This window comes from Anolis sagrei, chromosome 4 (assembly GCF_037176765.1).
Source record: "Anolis sagrei isolate rAnoSag1 chromosome 4, rAnoSag1.mat, whole genome shotgun sequence".
NCBI lineage: Eukaryota > Metazoa > Chordata > Lepidosauria > Squamata > Dactyloidae > Anolis > Anolis sagrei.
Window position 1 is genome coordinate 248,642,207 of NC_090024.1, and position 26,043 is coordinate 248,668,249.

Sequence of the window (26,043 nt, forward strand, 5' to 3'; positions counted from 1 at the left end):
ATATCTGTGGAATGACCAGGGTGGGGCAAAGGACTCTTGTCTGCTGGAGCTAAGTGTGAATGTTTCAACTGACCACCTTGATTAGCATATAATGGTCTGACAGTGCCTGGAGGATTCTTTTGTTGAGAGGTGATTAGATGTCCTTGTTGAAGGTTTTTTTGGGCTATCTGGCCATGTTCTAGAGGCATTCTCTCCTGACATTTCGCCTGCATCTATGGCAAGCACCCTCAGAGATTGTGAGGTCTGTTGGAACTAGGAAAAGGGATTTATATATCTGTGGAATGACCAGGGTGGGGCAAAGGACTCTTGTCTGCTGGAGCTAAGTGTGAATGTTTCAACTGACCACCTTGATTAGCATATAATGGTCTGACAGTGCCTGGAGGATTCTTTTGTTGAGAGGTAATTAGATGTCCTTGTTGAAGGTTTTTTTGGGCTATCTGGCCATGTTCTAGAGGCATTCTCTCCTGACATTTCGCCTGCATCTATGGCAAGCACCCTCAGAGATTGTGAGGTCTGTTGGAACTAGGAAAAGGGATTTATATATCTGTGGAATGACCAGGGTGGGGCAAAGGACTCTTGTCTGCTGGAGCTAAGTGTGAATGTTTCAACTGACCACCTTGATTAGCATATAATGGTCTGACAGTGCCTGGAGGATTCTTTTGTTGAGAGGTAATTAGATGTCCTTGTTGAAGGTTTTTTTGGGCTATCTGGCCATGTTCTAGAGGCATTCTCTCCTGACATTTCGCCTGCATCTATGGCAAGCACCCTCAGAGATTGTGAGGTCTGTTGGAACTAAGAAAAGGGGTTTATATATCTGTGGAATGACCAGGGTGGGACAAAGGACTCTTGTCTGCTGGAGCTAAGTGTGAATGTTTCAACTGACCACCTTGATTAGCATATAATGGTCTGACAGTGCCTGGAGGATTCTTTTGTTGAGAGGTGATTAGATGTCCTTGTTGAAGGTTTTTTTGGGCTATCTGGCCATGGTCTAGAGGCATTCTCTCCTGACATTTCGCCTGCATCTATGGCAAGCACCCTCAGAGATTGTGAGGTCTGTTGGAACTAGGACAAAGGGTTTATATATCTGTGGAATGACCAGGGTGGGGCAAAGGACTCTTGTCTGCTGGAGCTAAGTGTGAATGTTTCAACTGACCACCTTGATTAGCATTTGATGGCCTGACAGTGCCTAGAGCAAATTATATGCTAATCAAGGCCATTATATGCTAATCAAGGTGGTCAGTTCAAACATTCACACCTAGAAAACTGTTGCATCCCAGTTCAAGAAACAAGACCATAAGATTAAATCCACCACTCTGGACTGTAGGAAAAGCAATCCTTGTTTATTGATGAAAAATTGGTTACAAAAGACAGGTAAATGCAGAGTCAAAAAGCCACAGAAAAACACAGTAGTCAATAATATCTCTGAACTTGAGCAAAACTTCAAAAGCCACAAAACAATAACCAGGAGTCTGTTAGCCTTTTACTAACCATGAACTTGGAAACTACAAGCCTCTGGAATTACTGGCCATGGAACACAGGAATTCTGCCAAGACCAGCCACAGTCCCGAACGTTGCTTGACCTAAAGAAGCACCCGGCAGGGATGCTCTTAAACCAAAGAAGCTATTCTTAGAAACACCCCTTGACTTTTCTGTTTGGGCCTCTTTCTGCTGAAGACACTGTGACCTTCGTACAGACTGGGAGACACATCTATCTCTCACTATCTGTTCTCTTTGGACCTCATTATCAAGCCCAGGTGGGGAGATATCACGGCTAACTTCCAAAACATTCTCTTCTAACTGCTGGGTTTCGTTTTCATTCCCACTGACCTCTGCATCAACAACACATTCCACACTGTCAGAGTTAGGGAGAGCTTGCTCAGTTTGAAAAACTATCAGAAAATCCTGTTCACACAGATCAGGATCAGACTGAACCCCAACAAAAACACTAGAAGGGTTTGGTGGGCATTGACCTTGAGTTTGGGAATTGTAGTCCACCTGCATCCAGAGAGCACTGTGGACTCAAACAGTGATGGATCTGGACCAAACTTGGCACAATACTCAATATGCCCAAATGTGAACACTGGTGGAGTTTGGGGAAAATAAAATCTTGACATTTGGGAGTTGTAGTTGCTGGGATTTATAGTTCACCTACCAGCAAAGAAACAATTAAAGCACATTTGTGGAGACCCTTTTCCTCTTCCTGTGTCCGGCCAGGAAAAGGCCCTTGCTTTGTGTGCCTCTGAGGAAGCCTGCCATAGATGCAGGCGAAACGTCAGGAGAAATGCCTCTAGAACATGGCCATATAGCCCGAAAAAAACCACAAGAACTAAAGCACAACAATTAACATAAACAGGTCAACAGCAATATAAATAAGTTATGAGTTATATTATAATATAAATAAGTTATGAGATGCATTGGGTTGTTATTGTGTCAATATTGCATATTATGCTTTTATGGTTTTAAATTGTATATCATTGATTGTCTTTTATCCTTGTAAACTGCGTTGAGTCGCCTGTTAGGCTGAGAAACTGCGGTATACAAATAAATAAATAAATAAATAAATAAAATACATTTAAAAGAGCAATAAAAATACATTCAAAATATTGGCCCTTAAAATATTAACACAACCAAGCCTGAGTCTGCAAATCCAAATCAGAGCCCAGAGTTCCAATCCAAGGCCTCTTCATTGACTATTATATAATAGCAAGGCAATAACATAGAACTATTAACCTAGCCAAATTGAAGCATAAACATAAAATAACATTTAGACATAAATCATAAAAAAATTAAACATTGATAATATGATAACATTTATATTAAAATCCACCGATAAACATTTATAACCCCGGCACAATTTATTTATTTGTTTATTTATTTGTCGTGTCAGAGCAACCAGTCTAACAGAACAAAGCAAACAAACAGAAAAATACACAGCTTGTGGGTTTGGTAGCTGGTTAAATGTCCTTTGACCAGAAACTGGCCACTTGGAGTGCCTCAGGTGTTGCTGCAAGAAGGTCCTTCCTTGTGCATCATGTGGCAGGGCTCAGGGTGCGTTGCAGCAGGTGGTCAGTGGTTTGCTCTTCTCCACACTCGCATGTTGAGGATTCTACTTTGTAGCCCCATTTCTGAAGGTTGGCTCTGCATCTCGTGGTGCCAGAGCGCAGTCTGTTCAATGCCTTCCAAGTCGCCCAGTCCTCTGTGTGCCCAGGGGGGAGTCTCTCATTTGGTATCAGCCATTGGTTGAGGTGCTGGGTTTGAGCCTGCCACTTTTGGACTCTCGCTTGCTGAGGTGTTCCAGCGAGTGTCTCTGTAGATCTTAGAAAGCTATGTCTAGATTTAAGTCGTTGGCGTGCTGGCTGATACCCAAACAGGGGATGAGCTGGAGGTGTCTCTGCCTTGGTCCTTTCACTATTGGCTGCTACTTCCCAGCGGATGTCCGGTGGTGCAATACCGGCTAAGCGGTGTAATTTCTCCCGTGGTGTGGGGTGCAGACACCCCCTGATAATGCGGCATGTCTCATTCAGAGCCACATCCACTGTTTTAGCGTGGTGAGACGTGTTCCACACTGGGCATGCATACTCAGCAGCAGAGTAGCACAGCGCAAGGGCAGATGTCTTCACTGTGTCTGGTTGTGATCCCCAGGTTGTGCCAGTCAGCTTTCCAAATACCTGGGAGTCACTCTGGACCATGCTCTTACCTACAAGAAGCACTGCCTGAACATCAAGCAAAAAGTGGGTGCTAGAAACAATATCATACGAAAGCTGACTGGCAGAACCCCGGAACCATAATAGTGTTACATAGTGTAATTCTAGGGTTCTGCTTGCACATTCTCCACCGAGGCCCAGTTGGCTTGCGCTGAGAGAATCCTGGGCTCAGAAGGGACCCCCTTGTTTCCTCACCTCGTCCACCTTGTAGGTGCGTGACTTGGTTTTTGCCCCTGAAGCGGCCGGTGGGCCTTGAGTTTGCCTGAGGGGGGACCAGGTGAGTGGTCAGCCTGCTCTAAGGGGCTGAAGACCCCCACCCCAGCTCACTTTCCTCCCCCCTCCCCTCTTTTGGCAGAGTGAAAATGGAGGAGGAGAAGGGAAGGGAAGGAGCGCAGGCTGAGAGCCAGGACTCGCTGAAGGACGTGACGGACCCCGGCAACACCCCCCAAGCACACGAGGGCCCCCCACAGCCCTCACCGCCTTCTGCTCAGGTAAGGGGGGGTTGGGATTCGGACAGGTGTCTACATCATGGAGTTGGAAGAGACCCCAAGGGCCATCCAGACAACCCCCTTTGGCCAAGCAGAGAAAACGCAATCAGAGCACCCCCGACAGAGGGCCATCCGGCCTCTGCCTCAAAATCCTCCAGAGAAGGAAGGAGGCTCCACCAGACTTGCCCTGACATGTCCTTTCCTTTTCCCACCGCAGGCCGAGGGAGAGCCCCAGGGCGTGGTTCGGTGGCCGCTGGTGCAGCGCCTGGCCTGGGAGGCCCACCGGACCGTGGCTCTGGCCGCGGGGGATCAGGACCCGGGCCCCGCCCAAGCGGAGGGGCCCCTGCTGCAGAGCGGAACAGCCAAGCGGACCCCGAGCAAAACCCGCGCCGCCGGCCCCAAGAGGCTCCCGGGGAAAGGCGCCGGCGGGTCCTCCTCCTCCTCGGCCAAGATCTTCTCCTGCAAGACCTGTTCGGCGACCTTCACCGGCCGGGCCGAGATGGAAAGCCACAAGAAGGCCCACGCGGGGCCCGGGACCTTCAAGTGCCCCGACTGCGGCTTCACCGCGGCCGCCTGGCAGGAAGTCCGGGTTGGTGTGCTTAGTCATCTCAGAGGGAAGGCTCTTCTGGGGTGGGGGGTGTGGGGATGCGTAAGGTCGGATGTCCAAGCCTCCACCCCCAGAGGAAAGGGAGCGGTGGCCCTCCTCCTTGCGGATTTGGGTCACTCAAGAGGACACTGCCTCGGCCAGGATCCAAGGCAGAACTTTTCTCCAAAATACCCTCTGTGCAGAATGAAGGGAAAGGGGCCATCTGGTTATGAATAACTTTTCAATAACTTGTCAATAAGGGAAAAGGTATCAGAACTTTGACAGAACAACACTTAGACATACAGATTCTGTGTAGCTACCGTATATACTCAAGTACAGGCCGACCCGAATATAAGCCGAGGCACCTAATTTTACCACCAAAAAACTGGGAAAACGTCTTGACTCGAGTATAAGCCGAGAGTGGGAAATGCAGCAGCTACGGGTCAATTTGAAAATAAAAATAGATACCACTAAAATTACATTAATTGAGGCATCAATAACGAGGAGACCCTAATGATACATGTTTTTATTGATTCTGTTATAGTTTTATTATTCGATTGTTTTATTATATTGAATTTGTATTTTATGGTCTTGGTACCAACTTTAAACCATCCAGGATTGCCTACAGGCTGAGAGGGACGGACGGTAAATAAATGCAGTAAATAAATAAATAAATAAATAAATCAGTAGGTTCAATATTTTAGAATATTTACACAAAACTTAAATTTGAGATAAGACTGTCCAACTCTGAATAAAACGTTATTCTAACCTTCTTCAATGTAAATGTGCTTACGTGTTCTTCCAATAATGATAGAGTAAAATAATAAATGTAATAAAAATAATAATACAGTGTTCCCTCACTTATCGCGGGTGTTCCGTTCCAGAACCACCCGCGATAAGTGAAAATCCGCAAAGTAGGGACCCTATATTAATTTTAATATTTATTCATTATTTTAGTATATCTCAGAAAGGGAGGTATACTAAATTTGTTTTTAATTTGCTTTAGGTGTTGTATTGTTATGTTGTTGTGTTGAGGCCTTGGCCTTTGTAAGCCGCATCGAGTCCTTCGGGAGATGCTAGCGGGGTACACATAAAGTTAATAATAATAATAATAATAATAATATATGGTTTGAATGAACAGAAGCAGTAGCCCGTGCTTGGTCAGACACGTCCCGAGACCTCCTCCAAATGCTCTCAAGCCCCCTTCTCATATGCTTCATCACAGCCAACGCCTCGGTAAACCAGGGAGACAGCTTATCATGACGCAACGAGATGGGGCGTTCGGGAGTGATCGTATCTATCGCCCTGGTCATATCCATGTTTATCAAATCTGCACATTATATTTCTTGTGACAATGTCACCACAGCCGTGGTCCTCTCTGGGCCTAAAATAGATGGGGAGGGGGGCAACAATGCCCATGTGTGTCCTCTTGCATCACATCCCTGGGGATTCCTGTGGTCATTTTGGGACAACATTTGTGGAGACCCTTTTCTTCTTCCTGTGTCCGGCCTGGAAAAGGTCCTTGCTTTGTGTGCAACAAGTTGGGAAAATGGAGGGGGTAGCAAGGAGGGGGGTCCTGGGCCTGTTGGGGTACAAAGTGTAAATGGTTCTGGATTTGGGGAAGGGGGAAGGGGGGGTTCCCGTGCCTCCCCTTCCCAGCTCTGAACGCCCTTTCCTTCCCATATTCCCAGAGCCACATGGTGCAACATGCCAGCCTCCGGCCCCACAAGTGTCCGCACTGCACCTTCGCCTCCAAGAACAAGAAGGACCTGCGGCGGCACATGCTGACCCACACCAACGAGAAGCCCTTCGCCTGCCACCTATGCAGACAGAGGTGGGTCACCCCCAGAGGAAGGCCTTCATGCTGCAAGGCAAACACAGGCCAACATGTTGTTGTTTTTGTGTGTGTGTGTGTGTTGGAGGAGAGTGTGTTAATCTGCACATTAATGATTAATGTTGAGATTAACTTCACAATTCAGCAGCAGGTCAGTTGCACAACTTCAGCGCTTTCCAGTAGCTTCTTCCTGCACAGTATTTTCAGTCAACTGCTCCCACAAACTGCAGTCACTCTGGAACTCTTTTACAGACACTTGAGCACATGCCTGGCCATTGTCAGTTTTACTATTGTTTTCCCCTCCAGTCTAGATGACACTACAAACTTACCACAGCACACGGTTATATCTTGTCTTAGCAGACAGGTTCCTTTAATAAATTACACAGAGCCTTTGACGAACAGCATCACAGCACAAGGAGAGAGAAATATATACTGTACACGACTTCCTTATATACAATTCTGTACCTTTACACATAGCAATCTCTGATTGGTTCCCAACTCATTGACTTAACTCAGACCCAGGATTGCATCATTCACGATCACCTGGACTAGGCCAGAACACATTCCCCAAATGATGTTCTATATCCAGTTAATGCATGACTCAGCATTTCCAATAGAAGCCTATTAGCAGTGCATGACTCCGCTATATTACATTACAATACGTTGTAAAACCTGACAGAGAGAAAGAGGGAGCCCTGAGGGTGACCCTGAACGAAGGGAAACCCCGTTGCACACATCTGGTTTGGGAGTCCAGTGGTCTCTTTGCATTTGCAGGAGTTTTAGGGTACAAGGTCTTTGCCAAAGTGGAAAAAACACAAGTTTAAATATTATTGTTGTTGGGTTGTTGTAGGTTGGTTTTTTTTTGGGGGGGGGGCTATATGGCCATGGTCTAGAGCAGTGTTTCTCAACCTGGGGGTCGGGACCCCTGAGGGGGTCACGAGGGGGTGTCAGAGGGGTCACCAAAGACCATAAGAAAACTCAGTATTTTCTGTTGGTCATGGGGATTCCATGTGGGAAGTTTGAGCCAATTCTATCGTTGGTGGAGTTCAGAATGTTCTTTGATTGTAATGAACTAGAAATCCCAGCAACTACAACTCCCAAATGTCAAGGTCTATTTCCCCAGACTCCACCAGTGTTCACATTTGGGCATATTGAGTATTCGTGCCAAGTTTGGTCCAGATCCACCAATGCATGAGTCTACACTGCTCTCTGGATGTAGGTGAACTACAACTCCCAAACTCAAGGTCAATTACCATCAAACTCTTCCAGTGTTTTCCACTGGTCATGGGAGCCAAGTTTGGTTCAAATCCATCGCTGGTGGAGTTCAGAATGCTTTTTGATTATAAGTGAACTATAAATCCCAGCAACTACAACTCCCAAATAACAAGATCAATCCTCCAAACCCACTATCATCCACATTTGGATGTATTGGGTATTTGTGCCCAGTTTGGTCCAGTGAATGAAAATGCATCCTGCAGATCAGATATTTACATTATATATTTACATTACATTATAACAGTAGTAAAATGACTGTTACGAAGTAGCAACGAAAACAATGTTATGGTTGGGGGTCACCACCACATGAGGGACTGTATTCAGGGGTCACGGCATTAGCAAGGTTGAGAACCACTGGTCTAGAGGCATTCGCCTCACTCCCTCTGAGGATGCTTGCCATAGATGCAGGCGAAATGTCAGGAGAGAATGCCTCTAGACCATGGCCATATAGCCCGAAAAAACCTACAACAACCCAGTGATTCCGGCCATGAAAGCCTTCGACAATACATTGTTGTTGTTGTTGTTGTTGTGTTTATTATATTTACACCCGCTTTTTTCCTCCACAAGGGGGAGACTCAAAGCAGCTTACATTGAAAGCATTTCAGTTCAATTCAAAATATGCAAGCATTCAAACAGAATTAAATATCAATGGTATTTAAACAAATTCACAATTAAAATCCATAAAAACGGAAAATTTCACAAATACGTTTATATTTACCCTGAGTGGTCACTGCTCTGGGCATCCTCCAATGAGATCCTATGGTCAACGTATGTTATTTAAGTTAAGTGAAAGTCGGCAACAAGAACTCGCAGTAAATATATCAATACATGAATAATTATTGGGACCGTGGTGGTGCAGTGGGTTAAACCCTTGTGCTGCTGACCTGAAGGTTGACAATTCAAATTCATGGGATGGGACGAGCTCCTGCTGTTAGCCCTAGCTCCTGCCAACCTAGCAGTTAGAAAACATGCAATGTGAGTAGATCAGTAGGTACCCCCTCAGCGGGAAGGCAAACAGGTGTTCCAAGTAGTCATGCGGCCACACAGTCAGGAGGTGCCTACAGACAACTCAGGCTCCTCGGCTTGGAAACGGAGATGGAAACCTCCTTAAGAGCCAGAGTTGAGCTCTGTCTCCAGAAGCCGGAGATGAAAGGAGAAGCCTTTGCCTTTGTCTTTGTGCATTTCTGTCTCATTCTATCAAGGCATTGAATGTTTGCCTGTGTTTGTGATTGTATCTATTCTGTCATGCACCCTGAGTCCCCTTGGGGAGATAGGGCAGAATATAAATAATGTGTTGTTGTTGTTGTTGTTGTTGTTAGAATATAAATAATGTGTTGTTGTTGTTGTTGTTGCTGCTGCTGCTGCTGTTGTTGTCAAAGGCTTTCATGGCAGGAATCACTGGGTTGTTGTAGGTTTTCTTGGGCTGTAGGGCCATGTTCTAGAGGCATTCTCTCCTGATGTTCCGCCTTCATCTATGGCAAGCATCCTCAGACGTTGTGAGGTCCTCAGAGGTTGTGAGGTCACAAATCCTCAGAGGTTGTGACCTCACAACCTCTGAGGATGCTTGCCATAGATGAAGGCGGAACATCAGGAGTGAACATGGCCATACAGCCCGAAAAAAACTACAACAACCTATTATTATTATTATTATTATTATTATTATTATTATTATTATAAACACAACAAGATGATATCACAGCAGACAATCGGCTGTTGAATTGGATCACACTTTGGACCCTTCCCAAGTGTCTAGGACCGTGTGATCATAGAATCCTAGAATCCAAGAGTTGGAAGAGACCTCCTGGGCCCTCATCCAGTCCAACCCCATTCTGCCAAGAAGCAGGAATATTGCATTCAAAGCACCCCTGACAGATGGCCATCCAGCCTCTGTTTAAAAGCTTCCAAAGAAGGAGCCTCCACCACACTCCGGGGCAGAGAGTTCCACTGCTGAACGGCTCTCACAGTCAGGAAGTTCTTCCTCATGTTCAGATGGAATCTCCTCTCTTGTACTTTGAAGCCATTATTCACTGATGTATCATTGACTATGTCAGGCCCACCGCTGGGTCTTAGAATGAAACACACACTCACAAGAGCAAGTCCTGGAATTGTAGTTTATTCTTTCCACACGGTAGAACAGCAAAGAGAGAACTGAGGCTTCCCGCCAGCCAAACCCCCCTCCTGGCCTTGCTCCCCCCTCTCTCTCCTGGCTTATCTCAGTTTAGGCTAGGCGAGAGCTCCGTTCCCACATCTTCAAAGCAAGGCCTCGGCCAGATGGCCCTACCATAAACTAATCTATCACTAACTACTCCCTCTACTGTCAGGAAGAAGACTTCTCCTGGTATCTCTTGAAACCATGAAGGCACATCCTGACATATCTCCCCCCCTCGGAAGATGGGCCCCATCTGGAAAAGAAAGAGAGACACAAAATGAGATACAAATTCAAGGCTTGGGTTTCAGAGGAAAAGCAGAGTGGAACTTTTTCACAAGGCGCGGGGCCTTTACATGTTCGTCTAACACCCACTCGGGATGGATGGCCTTAGAGGACCACTGAACCAAGTAATATAGCTTTCCCCGTGTCCTTTTAGAGTCCAAAATGTCCTTGATCTCAAAGTGAGTGTGAGCCCCCACCATGATAGGGACCGGGCGGGAATCGGCCTCAGACCATTTAGGAGAGGCGGCCGCGGGCTTGAGTAAGCTCACGTGGAACACCGGGTGGACCCTCCTCCAAGTGTGGGGCAGCTCCAGCCGCACGGTGACTGGGTTGACAACAGCCTGGACAGGGAAGGGCCCAATATACAAAGCTGACAACTTGCGCGAAGGTTGCGTGGATCTCAAATACTTGGTGGACAAGTAGACCAGGTCACCTACTTTGAACTGGGGCTGGGGTGACCTCTTTTTGTCAGCGAACTTTTTATAGTCCATTTTAGCTTTATCCAGAGTCTGCTTGATCATCGGCCAAGCCGCTGCAATGGATTCTCCCCATTTGTCGGGGGATTCCCCTGGCCCCAGGGGCGCCAGGCCAGGAAAGGGGGGGAAGTCTCTACCCCCCACAACCTTAAAAGGCGAAGCTCCTGTGGATGCATGTTCGCTGTTGTTGTAACTATATTCAGCGAAGTCTAGCAGGGAAGCCCAATTGTCCTGTTGGTAAGTGGAATAGCATCTCATGGTTTCAAGAGATACCAGGAGAAGTCTTCTTCCTGACAGACTAATGCGTGCAGATCCCAGTAGGGTGGCTTTTTGCAGCTGGCAGATGGTAATTTTGTCAGCGCCGATTGTGTTTAAGTGCAGGCACTGCACCCAGTGTGCTGACCACCACTGGGACCACCTTGACTGGCTTGTGCCAGAGTCTTTGCAGTTTGATCTTCAAATCCTCGTGTCAGCTTTTCCAGTTGCTTCTCTGCAATCCTGCTGTCACCTGGGATTGCAACATCGACAATCCATACTTTGTTTTTTAACACAATTGTGAGGTCAGGAGTGTTGTGCTCCTGACCTCAAGTCCCAGAGGAGTTTGGCATGTTCATTCTCTGTAACTTTTTATTATATTTTATTTATCTATTATTATTATTATTATTATTATTATTATTATTATTATTATTATTATATCTGCAAATGCTTCACCCTGCAAATGGAGGGATGACTACAATTCCATTAATGGATTTGGAAATCTTTTCAGTACTCTAAAGCAGGCGTGGGCCAACTTTGGCCTTCCCTCCAGCTGCTAGGAACTGTGGGAGTTGGAGTCCAAAACACCCGGGGGGGGGCAGAAGTTGTTCCATGCATGGCCTCAGGACTCCTCTTGTTTAGGGCATGATCCTACATGGATGTAATGTACCAACCACGCCTTGAATGCTTACCAACAGAACTGCTTGAAAGACCCCCTAAGTTCTCTCTTTCTCTCTCTCTTCTTTCTTTCCTTCCTTCCTTCCTTCTTGCCTGCAGGTTCAACCGCAACGGGCACTTGAAGTTCCACATGCAGCGCCTGCACCGGGCAGAAGGGAAGCCCTCGGCCGATCCGCCCCCCGCCTCCGTCCCCCAGACCATCATCCTGAGCAGCGAGGAGGAGGCCTTGGCCACCCTACAGAGTGAGCAGGACCTCGCGCTCCCTTCTTTCGCCAAAAATGGGGCTGGGAGGGGGAGGGGGTCTGTGGGTTCCTCTAGCAGAGGACTACTGATGCCGGAACATCCTGAGCAGAGTAGAGAGACAAAAGGAGGTTGCCGCACTTTCGTAGAAGAGTCTTATATCTCTGTTGCAATACAGGGTAGTTTTCACCTTGCTCCAGGCACCACCACACCAAAGCTGTAGGTTTTGTAGTTTATGGAGAAAAAGGCAAAATCAAAACAAAGTATAAGAAATGCAAAAGTTCCATAGGCAAGGCAAAGGCTTAAGTGCAAAGACACAGTTCCCAAGATCCAAAGGCAAAAACATGAAGCATAATCCTTTACCAAAGGTCAAACAAGAGTCCATGGGAAACAGTTGAAAACAAGGCCCAAATCCCAGACTCAGGAAGCCAGAAGCGTGCTGCTAAAAGCCAAAGTTAATCCACAGAAGTTTGCATGGGAAGAGCTACGTTGGAGTGACAACCCCTGCTTGTCAGCTACAAGGCTAAATACCCTTGGCAGACATGAACGCATTGCGTTGACCTTTGGCACCCTTGGCTTCTCGCTTGCTGGCCAAGCAAGTGCTTCTCCGGACCCTTACTTGCAGACGACCTTGCCTGCTCGTTAATTCGTTATCTTCAAGGCTATGTAACCCTTTCTCTTGGTCCAGCTGGACCGGATCACTGTGGGGAGGAGAAGACGTCTCCACCTGGCCGTGTGGGAATTCACTCTCGTTATCAGTCTCACTGACATTCCTTTCCCCTGCTGTTTCTCCTTCAGCAGCCCCACCATCAGGCCTGTCTGAAACATGTAGAAAAATCTGTAACCCATCATCCTCATCATCATCCTGTAGGAAGTCTGTCTCAGAAGGCCCAAAGAGCTCAGCTTCAGGCTCAGAGTCAAGCTGAGTCACAACAACCACGCTACTTCGCGGGTCGCTTTTTGCAGACTCGCTGTTTTGCGTTTTTTGAAATGAATTTAAAATACAGTATACAAGTAGCGAGGGAACACTGGAGGAGGAAGGAGGGGCAGGTGGATGGATGGATGGATGGATGGATCCCCGCATAGCCTAGATCCAGCTCGAGTAGAAAGGCTGGGCCAGCAGTGGTGGTGGCGGTGGCAGTGGCTCTGCCTCACCCTCTTTACCTTCCTCCTCCTCCTCCTCTTCCTCCTTGACACCATGTGCCATGGAGCCTAGGCTGGGCGCGGGTTCGAGGAAGCAGCACCCAAACAGCGGCCAATCCCAGCCCAAGATGAGTGCCAGCTGGGGAGAAATCTCTCTCCCTCTCCCTCCTCTCTTTTCCTCTTTTTTGCCCCCGCCTGGGAGGAACACCAGGCACGCGCTCCGAAGAGAGAGAGAGATTGATTGAAAGAGAGAGGGCCCATCTTCCAGAGGGAAGGCTGACGGGAGACATACATATACTGTATAGTGTACATATACTGTACAGTATAGCGTCCCTCCTTTGCGGAATTTCACTTATCACGGGTGGTCCTGGGACGTAACACTTGTGATAAGTGAGGGAACACTGTATAATGTTCCCATCACAAAGCACTAAAGCAGTTGTTCTCCACCTTCCTAATGCCGCGACCCCTTAATAGAGTCCCCCATGTTGTGGTGACCCACAACCATAATATTGTTTGCGTTGCTACTTCATCACAGTCATTTTCCTACTGTTATAAATCATAATGTCACTATCTGATCTGCAGGATGCATTTTCATTCACCGGACCAAACTGGGCACAAATACCCAATGCACCCAAATGTGAATGCCAGTGGGGTTGGGGGAGGATTGATTTTGTAATTAGGGAGTTGTACTTGCTGGGATTTGTAGTTCACTTATAATCAAAGAGCATTCTGAACTCCACCAGCGATGGATTTGAACCAAACTTGGCTCCCATGACCAATGGAAAACACTGGAAGGGTTTGATGGGCATTGACCTTGAGTTTGGGAGTTGTAGTTCACCTACATCCAGAGAGCACTGTGGACTCAAACAATGGTGGATCTGGGCCAAACTTGGCACGAATACTCAATATGCCCAAATGTGAACACTGGTGGAGTTTGGGGAAAATAGACCTTGACTTTTGGGAGTTGTAGTTGCTGGGATTTATAGTTCATTACAATCAAATAACATTCTGAACTCCACCAACGATAGAATTTGGCTCAAACTTCCCACATGGAATCCCCATGGCCATCAGAAAATACTGTGCTTTCTGATGGTCTTTGGCGACCCCTCTGACACCCCCTCGCCACCCCCTCAGGGGTCCCGACCCCCAGGTTAAGAAACACTGCACTAAAGGGTTTTGAGAGGAAGGAGAGGAGGTGTCCTCTCCTTGGAACACCTTGAGTGACATAGGTCCAAGAAACAGGTGAAATCAGGGCAGCAGGACCTCACTGCACCCAGGGTTCCCTGCATCCTCAGTGTCACTCTGTAGATGCCAATGTTGATGCTCCTTCACTCCCAGCAACGTCTGCCTCCTCCCCTGCCCCCAAATCCTCAGTTACTGGGAGAGAACTCTGTAACCCATCATCCTCATCGTCCGCCAAGGTCCTGACACCAAGGCTGTGGGGCAGGGGACTGGAAACATTGCTTGATCCGAGCCGTGGCAGCTCCCCGATCCCTTTCCTTGCCTTGGGGAGATGTTCTGCTTCTGGACATCCCCGTCCGACTGACCGCCCGTCTCTTTCCTCCGTCCCCAGGTGCCCTGCAGTCCGGCCAAGCCGTCCTGGCCCCCGATCGGCTCCAGCAAGCCCTGGGCCAGGAGCACATCATCATGACGCAGGAGCCCAGCCCCAACGGACAGGTAAGCGCTGCTGGAACATCAACACAGAGGAGAGACAGATTCTCCATCGGAATCTTCAGGTCAGGCACGGGCAAGCTTGGGCCCTCCACGTGTTGGGACTTCAACTCCAAAACTGGGTGTTAGGAATTGTGGGAGCTGGAGTCCAAAACTCCTGGAGGGGGGGGCTGTGACATACTGTGGTGTCAGTAAAATAATAATAATAATAATAATAATAATAATAATAATAATACATCACACAATCTTCGACACTTGGGAAGTGTTCAACTTGTGATTTCGTGATACAAAATCCAGCATATCGATCTCATTTGCTGTGACATACTGTGGTGTCAGTAAAATAATAATAATAATAATAATAATAATTAATAATAATAATAATAATAATACATCACACAGTCCTCGACGCTTGGGAAGTGTTCAGCTTGTGATTTTGTGATTTGAAATCCAGCATATAGATCTCATTTGCTGTGACATACTGTGGTGTCAGTAAAATAATAATAATAATAATAATAATAATACATCACACAATCCTCGACACTTGGGAAGTGTTCAGCTTGTGATTTTGTGACACGAAATCCAGCATATCGATCTCGTTTGCTGTGACATACTCTGGTGTCAGTAAAATAATAATAATAATAATAATTAATAATAATAATAATAATAATAATAATAATAATAATACATCACACAGTCCTCGACACTTGGGAAGTGTTCAGCTTGTGATTTCGTGATACAAAATCCAGCATATAGATCTCATTTGCTGTGACATACTGTGGTGTCAGTAAAATAATAATAATAATAATAATAATAATAATAATAATACATCACACAATCCTCGACACTTGGGAAGTGTTCAGCTTGTGATTTTGTGACACGAAATCCAGCATATAGATCTCATTTGCTGTGACATACTGTGGTGTCAGTAAAATAATAATAATAATAATAATTAATAATAATAATAATAATAATAATAATAATAATAATACATCACACAGTCCTCGACACTTGGGAAGTGTTCAGCTTGTGATTTCGTGATACAAAATCCAGCATATAGATCTCATTTGCTGTGACATACTGTGGTGTCAGTAAAATAATAATAATAATAATAATAATAATACATCACACAATCCTCGACACTTGGGAAGTGTTCAGCTTGTGATTTTGTGACACGAAATCCAGCATATCGATCTCGTTTCCTGTGACATACTCTGGTGTCAGTAAAATAATAATAATAATAATAATAATAATAATACATCACACAATCCTAGACGCGTGGGAAGTGTTCGACTTGTGATTTTGTGATATGAAATCCAGCATATAGATCTCATTTGCTGTGACATACTGTGGTGTCAGTAAAATAATAATAATAATAATAATAATAATACATCACACAATCCTCGACACTTGGGAAGTGTTCAGCTTGTGATTTTGTGACACGAAATCCAGCATATCGATCTCGTTTGCTGTGACATACTGTGGTGTCAGTAAAATAATAATAATAATTAATAATAATAATAATAATAATAATAATACATCACACAGTCCTCGACACTTGGGAAGTGTTCAGCTTGTGATTTTGTGACACGAAATCCAGCATATCGATCTCGTTTGCTGTGACATACTCTGGTGTCAGTAAAATAATAATAATAATTAATAATAATAATAATAATAATAATAATACATCACACAGTCCTCGACGCTTGGGAAGTGTTCAGCTTGTGATTTCGTGATACAAAATCCAGCATATAGATCTCATTTGCTGTGACATACTGTGGTGTCAGTAAAATAATAATAATAATAATAATAATAATAATACATCACACAATCCTCGACACTTGGGAAGTGTTCAGCTTGTGATTTTGTGACACGAAATCCAGCATATAGATCTCATTTGCTGTGACATACTGTGGTGTCAGTAAAATAATAATAATAATAATAATAATAATAATAATAATAACCTTTATTTATACCCTGCCACCATCTCCCCAAAGGGGACTCGGGCGGCTTACATGAGGCCAAGCCCAAAAATAATACAACATTATTTATAATTTATTTATTTAGAGCTTTTATAACCCGGTCTTCTCGACCTCCGAAGAGGGACTCAGGCCGGCTAACAGCAGAAAATTCAACACAAATATAGTAAACATAATAGCATCATAATACATTAATACAAAATACATTAAAATGCAGATCATACAATATGATACAATTACAAAAGCCAGGTCATCAGAATAAAATCACAAATTCATCACCATTCGCTGGTAATATACAAAACAATAGAAATAATATATAAAACAATAGAAAATTCGACACAACAAAATATATAATGCAACAAAATAAAATACACAATGCAAAATAACATAATGAAATCAATCACAAAGGGCGGGCCAAATGTGCAAGATCAAATGTTAAAAATGTTAAAACCCTGAGTGAGATAGAAAGTAGAGTGTGTTTGTAAAGGAGGATCCCGAGACAGGGAAGCAGTGGGGGTTGGGCTTCATGAGGGGAAGGGGAAAGTGCACACACACACGGGACTACTGCACACCCACCCACATACACACACCGATCCCCTAAAAGGGCTGTTTTCCTTTTGCAGGAGGAGGCCACCTACATCCAGGAGATCATGACAACGGCAGACGGGCAGATGGTGCAGCACCTGGTGACCGCAGAGAATCAGGTATGGATGCGTGTTGGGGGGCGGGGGGGGGGGTCTTTGGGGCTTGTGCCAAAACAGCACTTGCATTGGGAGGGGGGCAGAGGGGGTCACGAAGAGCCATTGGCCTGGACCACCTGAGTCTCCCTAGGGGTGAGAAAAGCAGGATATAAATGCTGTAAATAATAACAATGTCCTTCCTTCCTTCCTTCCTTCCGTCCTCCTGATGGCTGGATGGCCATCTGTCAGGGGTGATTAGAATGCAATACTCCTGCTTCTTGGCAGAATGGGGTTGGACTGGAGGATGGCCCAGGAGGTCTCTCCCAACTCTGATTCTATGAGGCTGGATGGCCATCTGCGGAGGGTGATTTGAATGCAATATTCCTGCTTCTTGGCAGAATGGGGTTGGACTGGATGGCCCATGAGGTCTCTTCCAACTCTTTGGTTCTATGATTCTATGATTCTATCCTTCCCTCCAAAGGTCCAGTATATCATCACCCAGGACGGTGTCCAGCCCCTCCTCCCCCACGAGTACGTCGTCCTGCCGGAGGGGCACCACCTGCAGGTGAGACCCCGGCCCCCAAAGAGGCCTTCTCACACACACACACACACACACACACACACACACACACACCTTCCCCTAACAGGGAACGTGGTCTTGGCAATCGGACACGCCATGTGCAGATAAGGAAGAGGTGGCTCTGGGCTTGGAAACAGTCCACGCAAAAGAGATCCGGGATCCAGAAGTGTGATGCGGCAGCGAAAAAGGTCAAAGCCATTCTAGGCTGGGTTGTTGTAGGTTTTTTCAGGCTATATGGCCATGTTCTAGAGGCATTTTCTCCTGACATTTTGCCTGCATCTATGGCAAGCATCCTCAGAGGTAGTGAGGTCTGTTGGAAGTAGGAAAAAGGGTTTATATATCTGTGGAATGACAAAGGACTCTTGTCTGCTGGAGCAAGGTATGAATGTATTGTCAAAGGCTTTCACGGCTGGAATCACTAGGTTCTTGTGGGCTTTTCGGGCTGTGTGGCCATGTTCTGGAGGCATTCCCTCCTGACGTTTCGCCTGCATCTATGGCAAGCATCCTCAGAGGTAGTGAGGTCTGTTGGAAATAGGAAAAAGGGTTTATATTTGTGGAATGACCAGGGTGGGACAAAGGACTTTTGTTGAAGGCTTTCATGGCCGGAATCACTGGGTTGTTGTAGGTTTTTTCGGGCTATATGGCCATGGCCTAGAGGCATTCTCTCCTGACGTTTCGCCTGCATCTATGGCAAGGCATCCTCAGAGGTAGTGAGGTCTGTTGAAACTAGGAAAATGGGTTTATATATCTGTGGAACGACCAGGGTGGGACAAAGGACTCTTGTCCTCTGGAGCTATGGGTGAATGTTTCCACTGACCACCTGACAGTGCCTGGACCAAACCTACAACAACCCAGCGATTCCAGCCATGAAAGCCTTCGACCATTCTAGGCTGCATCTCAATGTGAGGGAAGTCCCAATCCCAATCTCTTCTTCTGCTTTGGCCATCCCTCTCAACCTGGCCTCATCACGCTGGGTCCAGCTCTGGGCAAAACCCTTCAAGGACTGTAGGGACAGGCGGAAAGGTGACCTCAGGTTTAGGGAATCTTTGAATGATGCTCATTGTGATTTATTAACCTGTTCAATTTTTGATATACATTGTGTGTTATTTGTTTCCTGCGCTTTATGATGTTTTTGTTGCATTTTTTATGCAATGCTATTTTGTATTGTCAAATGCTTTCATGGCTGGAATCACTGGGTTGTTGTAGGTATTTCTGGGCTGTATGGCCCTGTTCTGGAGGCATTCTCTCCTGACATTTCGCCTGCATGTATGGCAAGCATCCTCAGAAGTAGTGAGGTCTGTTGGAAGTAGGAAAGTGGGTTTATATATCTGTGGATTGACCAGGGTGGGACAAAGGACTCTTGTCTGCTGGAGCTAGGTATGAATGTTTCAACTGACCACCTTGATTAGCATTGGATGCCCTGGCAGTGCCTGGAGCAAACTTTGGTTGAGAGGTGATTAGATGTCCTTGTTTGTTTCCTCTCTGTTGTTGTGCTGTTCTAATTTTAAGTTTTTTTTTTTAATCCTGGTAGCCAGATTGTGTTCATTTTCATGGTTTCGCCCTTTCTATTGAAATTGTCCCCATGCTTCTTGTGGATGTCAATGGCTTCTCTGTGTAGCCTGACTTGGTGGTTGTGAGAGTGGTCCCGCATTTCTGTGTTCTCAAATAAAATGCTGTGCTACCAATATTTTTGTTGATTTTTTATGCTATGTTATTTTACTGTTTCATCCATGTAGTCCCACCCATGAGAGAAAAGTGAGATTATTATTATTATTATTATTATTAGTACTACTACTACTATTTACTGACACAAAACACAGTATGACACAGCAAATGAGATATATATGCTATGAAATCCAGCATATTTATATCGTTTGCTGTGTCATAGTGTGTTTTTGTGTCAATAATAATAATAATAATAAATAAGTGTTCAATTTGTGATTTTATTTATTTATTTAGTTACTTATTTACTTTATTTGTATACTGCTGTTCTCAGCCGTTAGGCTACTCACAGCGGTTAACAACAGTAGCAGCAAAAATTCAATGCGACAACAACAAGATATTAAAAACAATTAACACAAACGCAGCGCCCAGACACGGATCAAGGAACATGAAAGGCACTGCAGACTACTCCAACCAGAGAAATCAGCCATAGCAGAGCACCTGAGGAACCAACCTGGACACAGCATTCTATTTGAGAACACAAAAATGCTGGACCACTCTCACAACCACCATGTCAGACTACACAGAGAAGCCATTGAAATCCACAAACATGTGGACAATTTCAACAGAAAGGAAGAAACCATGAAAATGAACAAAATCTGGCTACCAGTTTTAAAAAATTCTAAAATTAAAACAACAGAGAGAAAAACAGGCAGGGACATCTAATCACCTTTCATTAAGAGTTTGCTCCAGGCACAGTCAGCCCATTGTATGCTAATCAAGGTGGTCAATTGAAAAGATTCACACCTAGCCCATCTTACAGTAGCCTTTTGTCTCACCCTGGTCTTTCCACAGATATATAAACCCCCTTTTTTCCCAGCTCCAGACCTCACCCTCTGAGGATGCCTGCCATAGATGCAGGCGAAACGTCAGGAGAAATGCCTCTAGAACATGGCCATATAGCCCGAAAAAACCCACAAGAACTGAATTAACACAATAACAGACTAATCAATTAACGACAATGACCATTCACTGATACAAAATCCAGCATATAGATCTCATTTGCTGTGACAGACTGTGTTTTTGTGTCAGAGGCATCTGCTGCTACTTGGGAGTCCCATGGAGCCTCCTTCCTTCTCTGGAGGTTTTAGCAGAGGCTGGGTGGCCATCTCTGGGGAGGGCTTGAATGGTTCCTTCTTCAATAACCGGAGGAGGCTGGACCGGATGTTCTGTTATTCTGCACCCCCCACCACCACCCCTCCTTGCCCCCTGCTTAACACCCCTTCTTGCTTTTCCAGGTGCAGGAGGGGCAGATCACCCACATCCAGTACGAGCAAAGCGGGGCCTTTGTGCAGGAGCCCCAGGTAGGAGGGGAGGGGCAACAAGGGGAGGGGCTTTTGCTTTCCCTCCACAGCCCAGAGTCAGGCCTGGCCGCTTCTGGGACCCATGTTGCTGCCCCCTAAACAGCCCCCCCCCTCTCACTCTGCACCCCTGCAGATCCAGTATGTGCCGGTCTCTCCAGGGCAGCAGCAGCAGGTGGTCAGCCAGGCCCAGCTGGAGGCGGCCGCTCACTCGGCGGTGACAGGTAGGTGTACAAGCAGAGGGAGAGAGGTGGGAGGGCACACCTGCCTCCAGGTGGACAGGTTTGCAGGAAGGATCTCTGGAAAAGGGAGAAAACAGTGAGGGAGAAACCCACCTGTTATGACATGAACAAACACCTTTCTTCTATTCTCCCTGAGAGTTCAGTGGGGTCCCTTTCCTTCTCTGGATGTTTTTGAGCAGAGGCTGGATGTCCATCTGTCAGGAGGGATTGGAGGATGTCTTCCTGCCTGGCAGAGGGAAGAGGGTCAGACTGGGTGGCCCTTGGGGTCTCTTCCTACTGTAAGATTGAACAGTCGTAGTAGTAGTAACAACAAATTGAATATCATCAAATGTCTAGATGTCATTGGGGTTTGTGAAAATATTAGCAAGTTCACTGAAAATGTGATGAAACAAAGGAAAATCGAGTTGTTTGTGGGCAATGAAAGCTATGGAACTGTTAACATCAAGAGAGGGATTTTCCAGGGCGACTCACTGTCACCACTGCTGTTCATCATTGCAATGATCCCACTGTCAGTCATTCTACAAAAAACAAACCTAGGCTACCAAACTGCAAGAAATTCACCAAAAATTTCCCACTTGCTGTACATGGAGGATCTAAAGCTTTACGGAAAATCCGAAACAGAAATCGAGTCACTGACCAACGCAGTCAGAATCTTCAGCACTGACATCCGTATGGAGTTCGGCCTAGACAAATGTGCCACCGTGGCATTAAAGACAGGGAAACTACTCACAGCGAGGGCATAGGGATGCCAAACGGACAAACCATAAAGTGCAAACAGCCTGCAGCCTATAAATAAACTGGGCATATTACAGTTGGACAATATCAAGCATGGGCAGGTGAAAAATGTGGTCAGCAAGAAATATGTCCAAAGAGTCAGAAAGGTTTTGAAGAGCAAATTAAATGGTGGAAATACAATTAAGGCTATCAACGCCTGGACCATCCCTGTCATGAGATACACTGCTGGGATTGTGGACACAAGCAGAGCCAGATGATCTGGACAGAAAAGCAAAAAAAAACTGATGGCACCCCCTTCTCTAGATAATTTTAAGCAGAGGGTGGATGTCCATCTGTCAAGAGGGATCGGATTGTGTCTTCCTGCAAGACAAGAAAGGGGTTTGGCGGGGTACCTCCTAACTGTGAGGTAGTCGATAATGGTATGGTTTTTCACCTGTCTTGAGATCTCTATGCCTTCCAGCACAACTCTGTGGTCACCTTCGACCAGGGGCTGACCATCAGAGAATCCTGCTGAAGGAACATAGATGCAGAGAGACACATTCTGCCTCAGAATCTGTAGGTCATGCATGGGCCAACTTGGGCCCTCCCTCCAGGTGTTTTGGACTCCGACTCCCACCATTCCTCACAGCCTCAGGCCCCTTCCTTTTCCCCCTCAGCCGCTTAAGCTAGATGATAGAGTGATAGACCTAAAAGACGCCTACCTTCATATTCCAACAAATAGATATAACGCTTAAGCGGCTGAGGGGGAAAAGGAAAGGGCCTGAGGCTGTGAGCAATGGTGGGAGTTGGAGTCCAAAACACCTGGAGGGAGGTCTGAAGTTGGCCCATGCCTGCGCCTCTCTCCTTGTGTGGGTGACGGTCCTAATCAATAATCATGTCCTCCCTTTTTCCAGCAGTGGCGGATGCAGCCATGGCCCACACCCCGTTCGGCACGGATCCCACCGCGGACCAGATCCACCAGCTGCAGCCGGGCGTCCACTACGACATCATCACTTTGGGGGAGTAGCAAGGTCACCCCTTTGCGGGAGCTGCACCAGAAGAGGATCTTGCGATGGATGGACGCGCCCGGCCTTCTTTGTGGTGTTGGTCCAGCACGCGGCAGCTTCCTTTGCAACTGAGCCTTTGGACCGGACTTGGAAACACAGTGGACATTGTGCCTGGACAAGGACCCTCCTCTGGGGGCTTGGGGGGGGGGCTTCCCATTAAATAGCAAATTATCATTAATCAAGAAGCCCCTTCTGTTGACTTCTCCCCCCCTTGACACACACACACACCCGCTCTCTGCTCAGGTGACCTTGACTCAGGCTGTGCCCTCCAGCTGTGCTGCCCCCCCCCCCCCCCGGTCTCCCCTCGTGTCTGTGTCCGGAATTAATCTCCAAACAGGGCAAATCCCGTGTAACCCTCGGCCAGAACAACCGCTGCCTCCTGAGCCGGTGTCTTGGCCGGGCGCTTACACGGGCTTATCACGGCTAATCTGGGGCTTTGGAGCAGGACACCCCCCCCCCCCCCGCATTACCGTGATTATTCTTCTCTTGGAGGGAAACAACATCCACAGATGCCCAGGAGGACGGATGCAGACCCCCCCCCCCCCCGCCCTGGACACCACACCTGATATCAAGGCTTCCCAGGTGGGTCATAGGCTCAGAGTTGGAAGGGATGGCAGGAAGACACAGTCAAAGCCCTCTGAGCAGAGGCTGGATGTCCATCTGTCAGGAGGGATTGGAGGATGTCTTCCTGCCTGGCAGAGCAAAGGGGGTCAGACTGGGTGGCCCTTGGGGTCTCTTCCTACTCTAAGATTGAACAGTAGTAGTAGTAGTAGTCGTAATAACAACAAATCAAATGTCATCAAATGTCTAGATGTCATTGGGGTTTGTGAAAATATTAGCAAGTTCGCCTCCCAACAGACAGCCATCCAGACTCTGCTTGAATACTGCCAAAGGAGGAGATCCCACTAGACTCCCCTAGTCTTGTAAGGGACTGCCAAAGGCCATCTTGTCCAGCCTCTTTAGCCAAGCAGGAAGACACAGTCAAAGCCCTCCCAACAGATGGCCCTCTGGACACTGCTTGAATACTGCCAAAGGAGGAGATCCCACTAGACTCCCCTAGTGTTGTAAGGGACTCCCAAAGGCCATCTGGTCCAGCCTCTTCTGCCAAGCAGGAAGGCACCACCAAAGCCCTCCCAACAGATGGCCATCTGGACACTGCTTGAATACTGCCAAAGGAGGAGATTCCACTAGACTTCCCTAGTGCTATAAGGAACCCCCAAAGGCCATCTGGTCCAGCCTCTTCCACCAAGCAGGAAGGCACCACCAAAGCCCTCCCAACAGATGGCCTTCTGGACACTGCTTGAATACTGCCAAAGGAGGAGATCCCACTAGACTCCCCTAGTGTTGTAAGGGACTCCCAAAGGCCATCTGGTCCAGCCTCTTCCGCCAAGAGGGAGGCACAGTCAAAGCCCTCCCCGCAGATGGCCATCCAGATTCTGCTTATAAACAGAGAGGAGGAGGCTGCCCCAAACTCCCAGGCAGCCGTGTATTCCACACTCCCTCAGAGAATTGGAAGGGATGGTAGGAAGACACAATAAAAGCCCTCCCCACCGATGGCCATCCAGATTCTGCTTGAATACCACCAAAGGAGGAGACTCCACTAGACTTCCTTGAATACCACCAACGGAGGAGATTCCACTAGATTCCCCTAGTTTTGTAAGGGATCCCTAAAGGCCATCCAGTCCAGCCTCTTTAGCCAAGCAGGAAGGCACCACCAAAGCCCTCCCTACAGGTGGCCATCCAGATTCTGCTTGAATACCACCAAAGGAGGAGACTCCACTGGACTCCCTAAGTAAGGGACCCCCAAAGGCCATCCGGTCCAGCCTCTTCTGCCAAGCAGGAAGGCACCACCAAAGCCCTCCCTACAGGTGGCCATCCAGATTCTGCTTGAATACCACCAAAGGAGGAGACTCCACTGGACTCCCTAAGTAAGGGACCCCCAAAGGCCATCCGGTCCAGCCTCTTCTGCCAAGCAGGAAGGCACCACCAAAGCCCTCCCTACAGGTGGCCATCCATTCTTTGCTTATAAACAGAGAGGAGGAGGCTGCCCCAAACTCCCAGGCAGCCGTGTATTCCACACTCTCTCAGAGAATAAGAAGGGATGGCAGGAAGACACAGTCAAAGCCCTCCCCACAGATGGCCATCCAGATTCTATTTGAATACCACCAAAGGAGAAGACTCCACTAGACTCCCCTAGTGTTGTAAGGGACCCCCAAAGGCCATCCAGTCCAGCCTCTTCCGCCAAGCAGAAAGGCACCACCAAACCCCTCCCTACAGGTGGCCATCCAGACTCTGCTTGAATACCACCAAAGGAGGAGACTCCACTAGACTTCCTTGAATACCACCAACGGAGGAGATTCCACTAGATTCCCCTAGTTTTGTAAGGGATCCCCAAAGGCCATCCAGTCCAGCCTCTTCCGCCAAGCAGAAAGGCACCACCAAACCCCTCCCTACAGGTGGCCATCCAGACTCTATTTGAATACCACCAAAGGAGGAGACTCCACTGGACTCTCTAAGTAAGGGACCCCCAAGGGATATCCAGTCCAGCCTCTTCTGCCAAGCAGGAAGGCACCACCAAAGCCCTCCCAACAGACAGCCACCCACTCTCTGCTTATAAGCACCCAGAGGAGGAGGCTGCCCCAGACTCGGAGGCAGATGCATATTCCAGAACCATCATTCCAGGTGAGAAGGGCTGACCAATGCAAAAGAGAGGAGCACTACGACTTCCCTCTGCTTGGACACTATACTCTCCTATGGATCCAGCCTAGAACCGCTGTAGCATCACAGACAGAATCATAGAACAATATAATTGGAAGAGACCCCAAGGGCCATCTAGTCCAACCTCCTCCTGCCATCATGCAGGATAAGTGCAGCCGAAGCACCCCTGACAGATGGACATCCAGCCTCCAAGGAAGGGGCTTCCACTAGACTCTGAGGCAGAGAGTTCCACTGCTGAACAGCAATCCTTACAGTCATGGAG

General features: G+C 47.0%; 1 protein-coding gene across 3 annotated transcripts in view; it reads left to right on the top strand.

Annotated features, from left to right (window-relative positions):
- The window catches only part of ZNF335 (zinc finger protein 335), a 66,891-nt gene extending 43,807 nt beyond the window's left edge, over nt 1-23,084 (top strand). For 2 of the 3 annotated variants that reach the window (XM_067468335.1, XM_067468333.1), the window contains exons 19-28: nt 4,060-4,195; nt 4,410-4,781; nt 6,470-6,612; nt 11,827-11,969; nt 14,684-14,787; nt 17,381-17,461; nt 17,919-18,002; nt 20,978-21,043; nt 21,177-21,264; nt 22,911-23,084. In XM_067468335.1, the coding sequence (XP_067324436.1) occupies nt 4,060-4,195; nt 4,410-4,781; nt 6,470-6,612; nt 11,827-11,969; nt 14,684-14,787; nt 17,381-17,461; nt 17,919-18,002; nt 20,978-21,043; nt 21,177-21,264; nt 22,911-23,023 (1,330 nt within the window). In that variant the 3' untranslated portion in view covers nt 23,024-23,084. The remainder of the gene's footprint in view (nt 1-4,059; nt 4,196-4,409; nt 4,782-6,469; nt 6,613-11,826; nt 11,970-14,683; nt 14,788-17,380; nt 17,462-17,918; nt 18,003-20,977; nt 21,044-21,176; nt 21,265-22,910) is intronic. The other variant, XM_067468334.1, reaches the window with a different exon arrangement.
- Nucleotides 23,085-26,043: the final 2,959 nt, after the last annotated feature.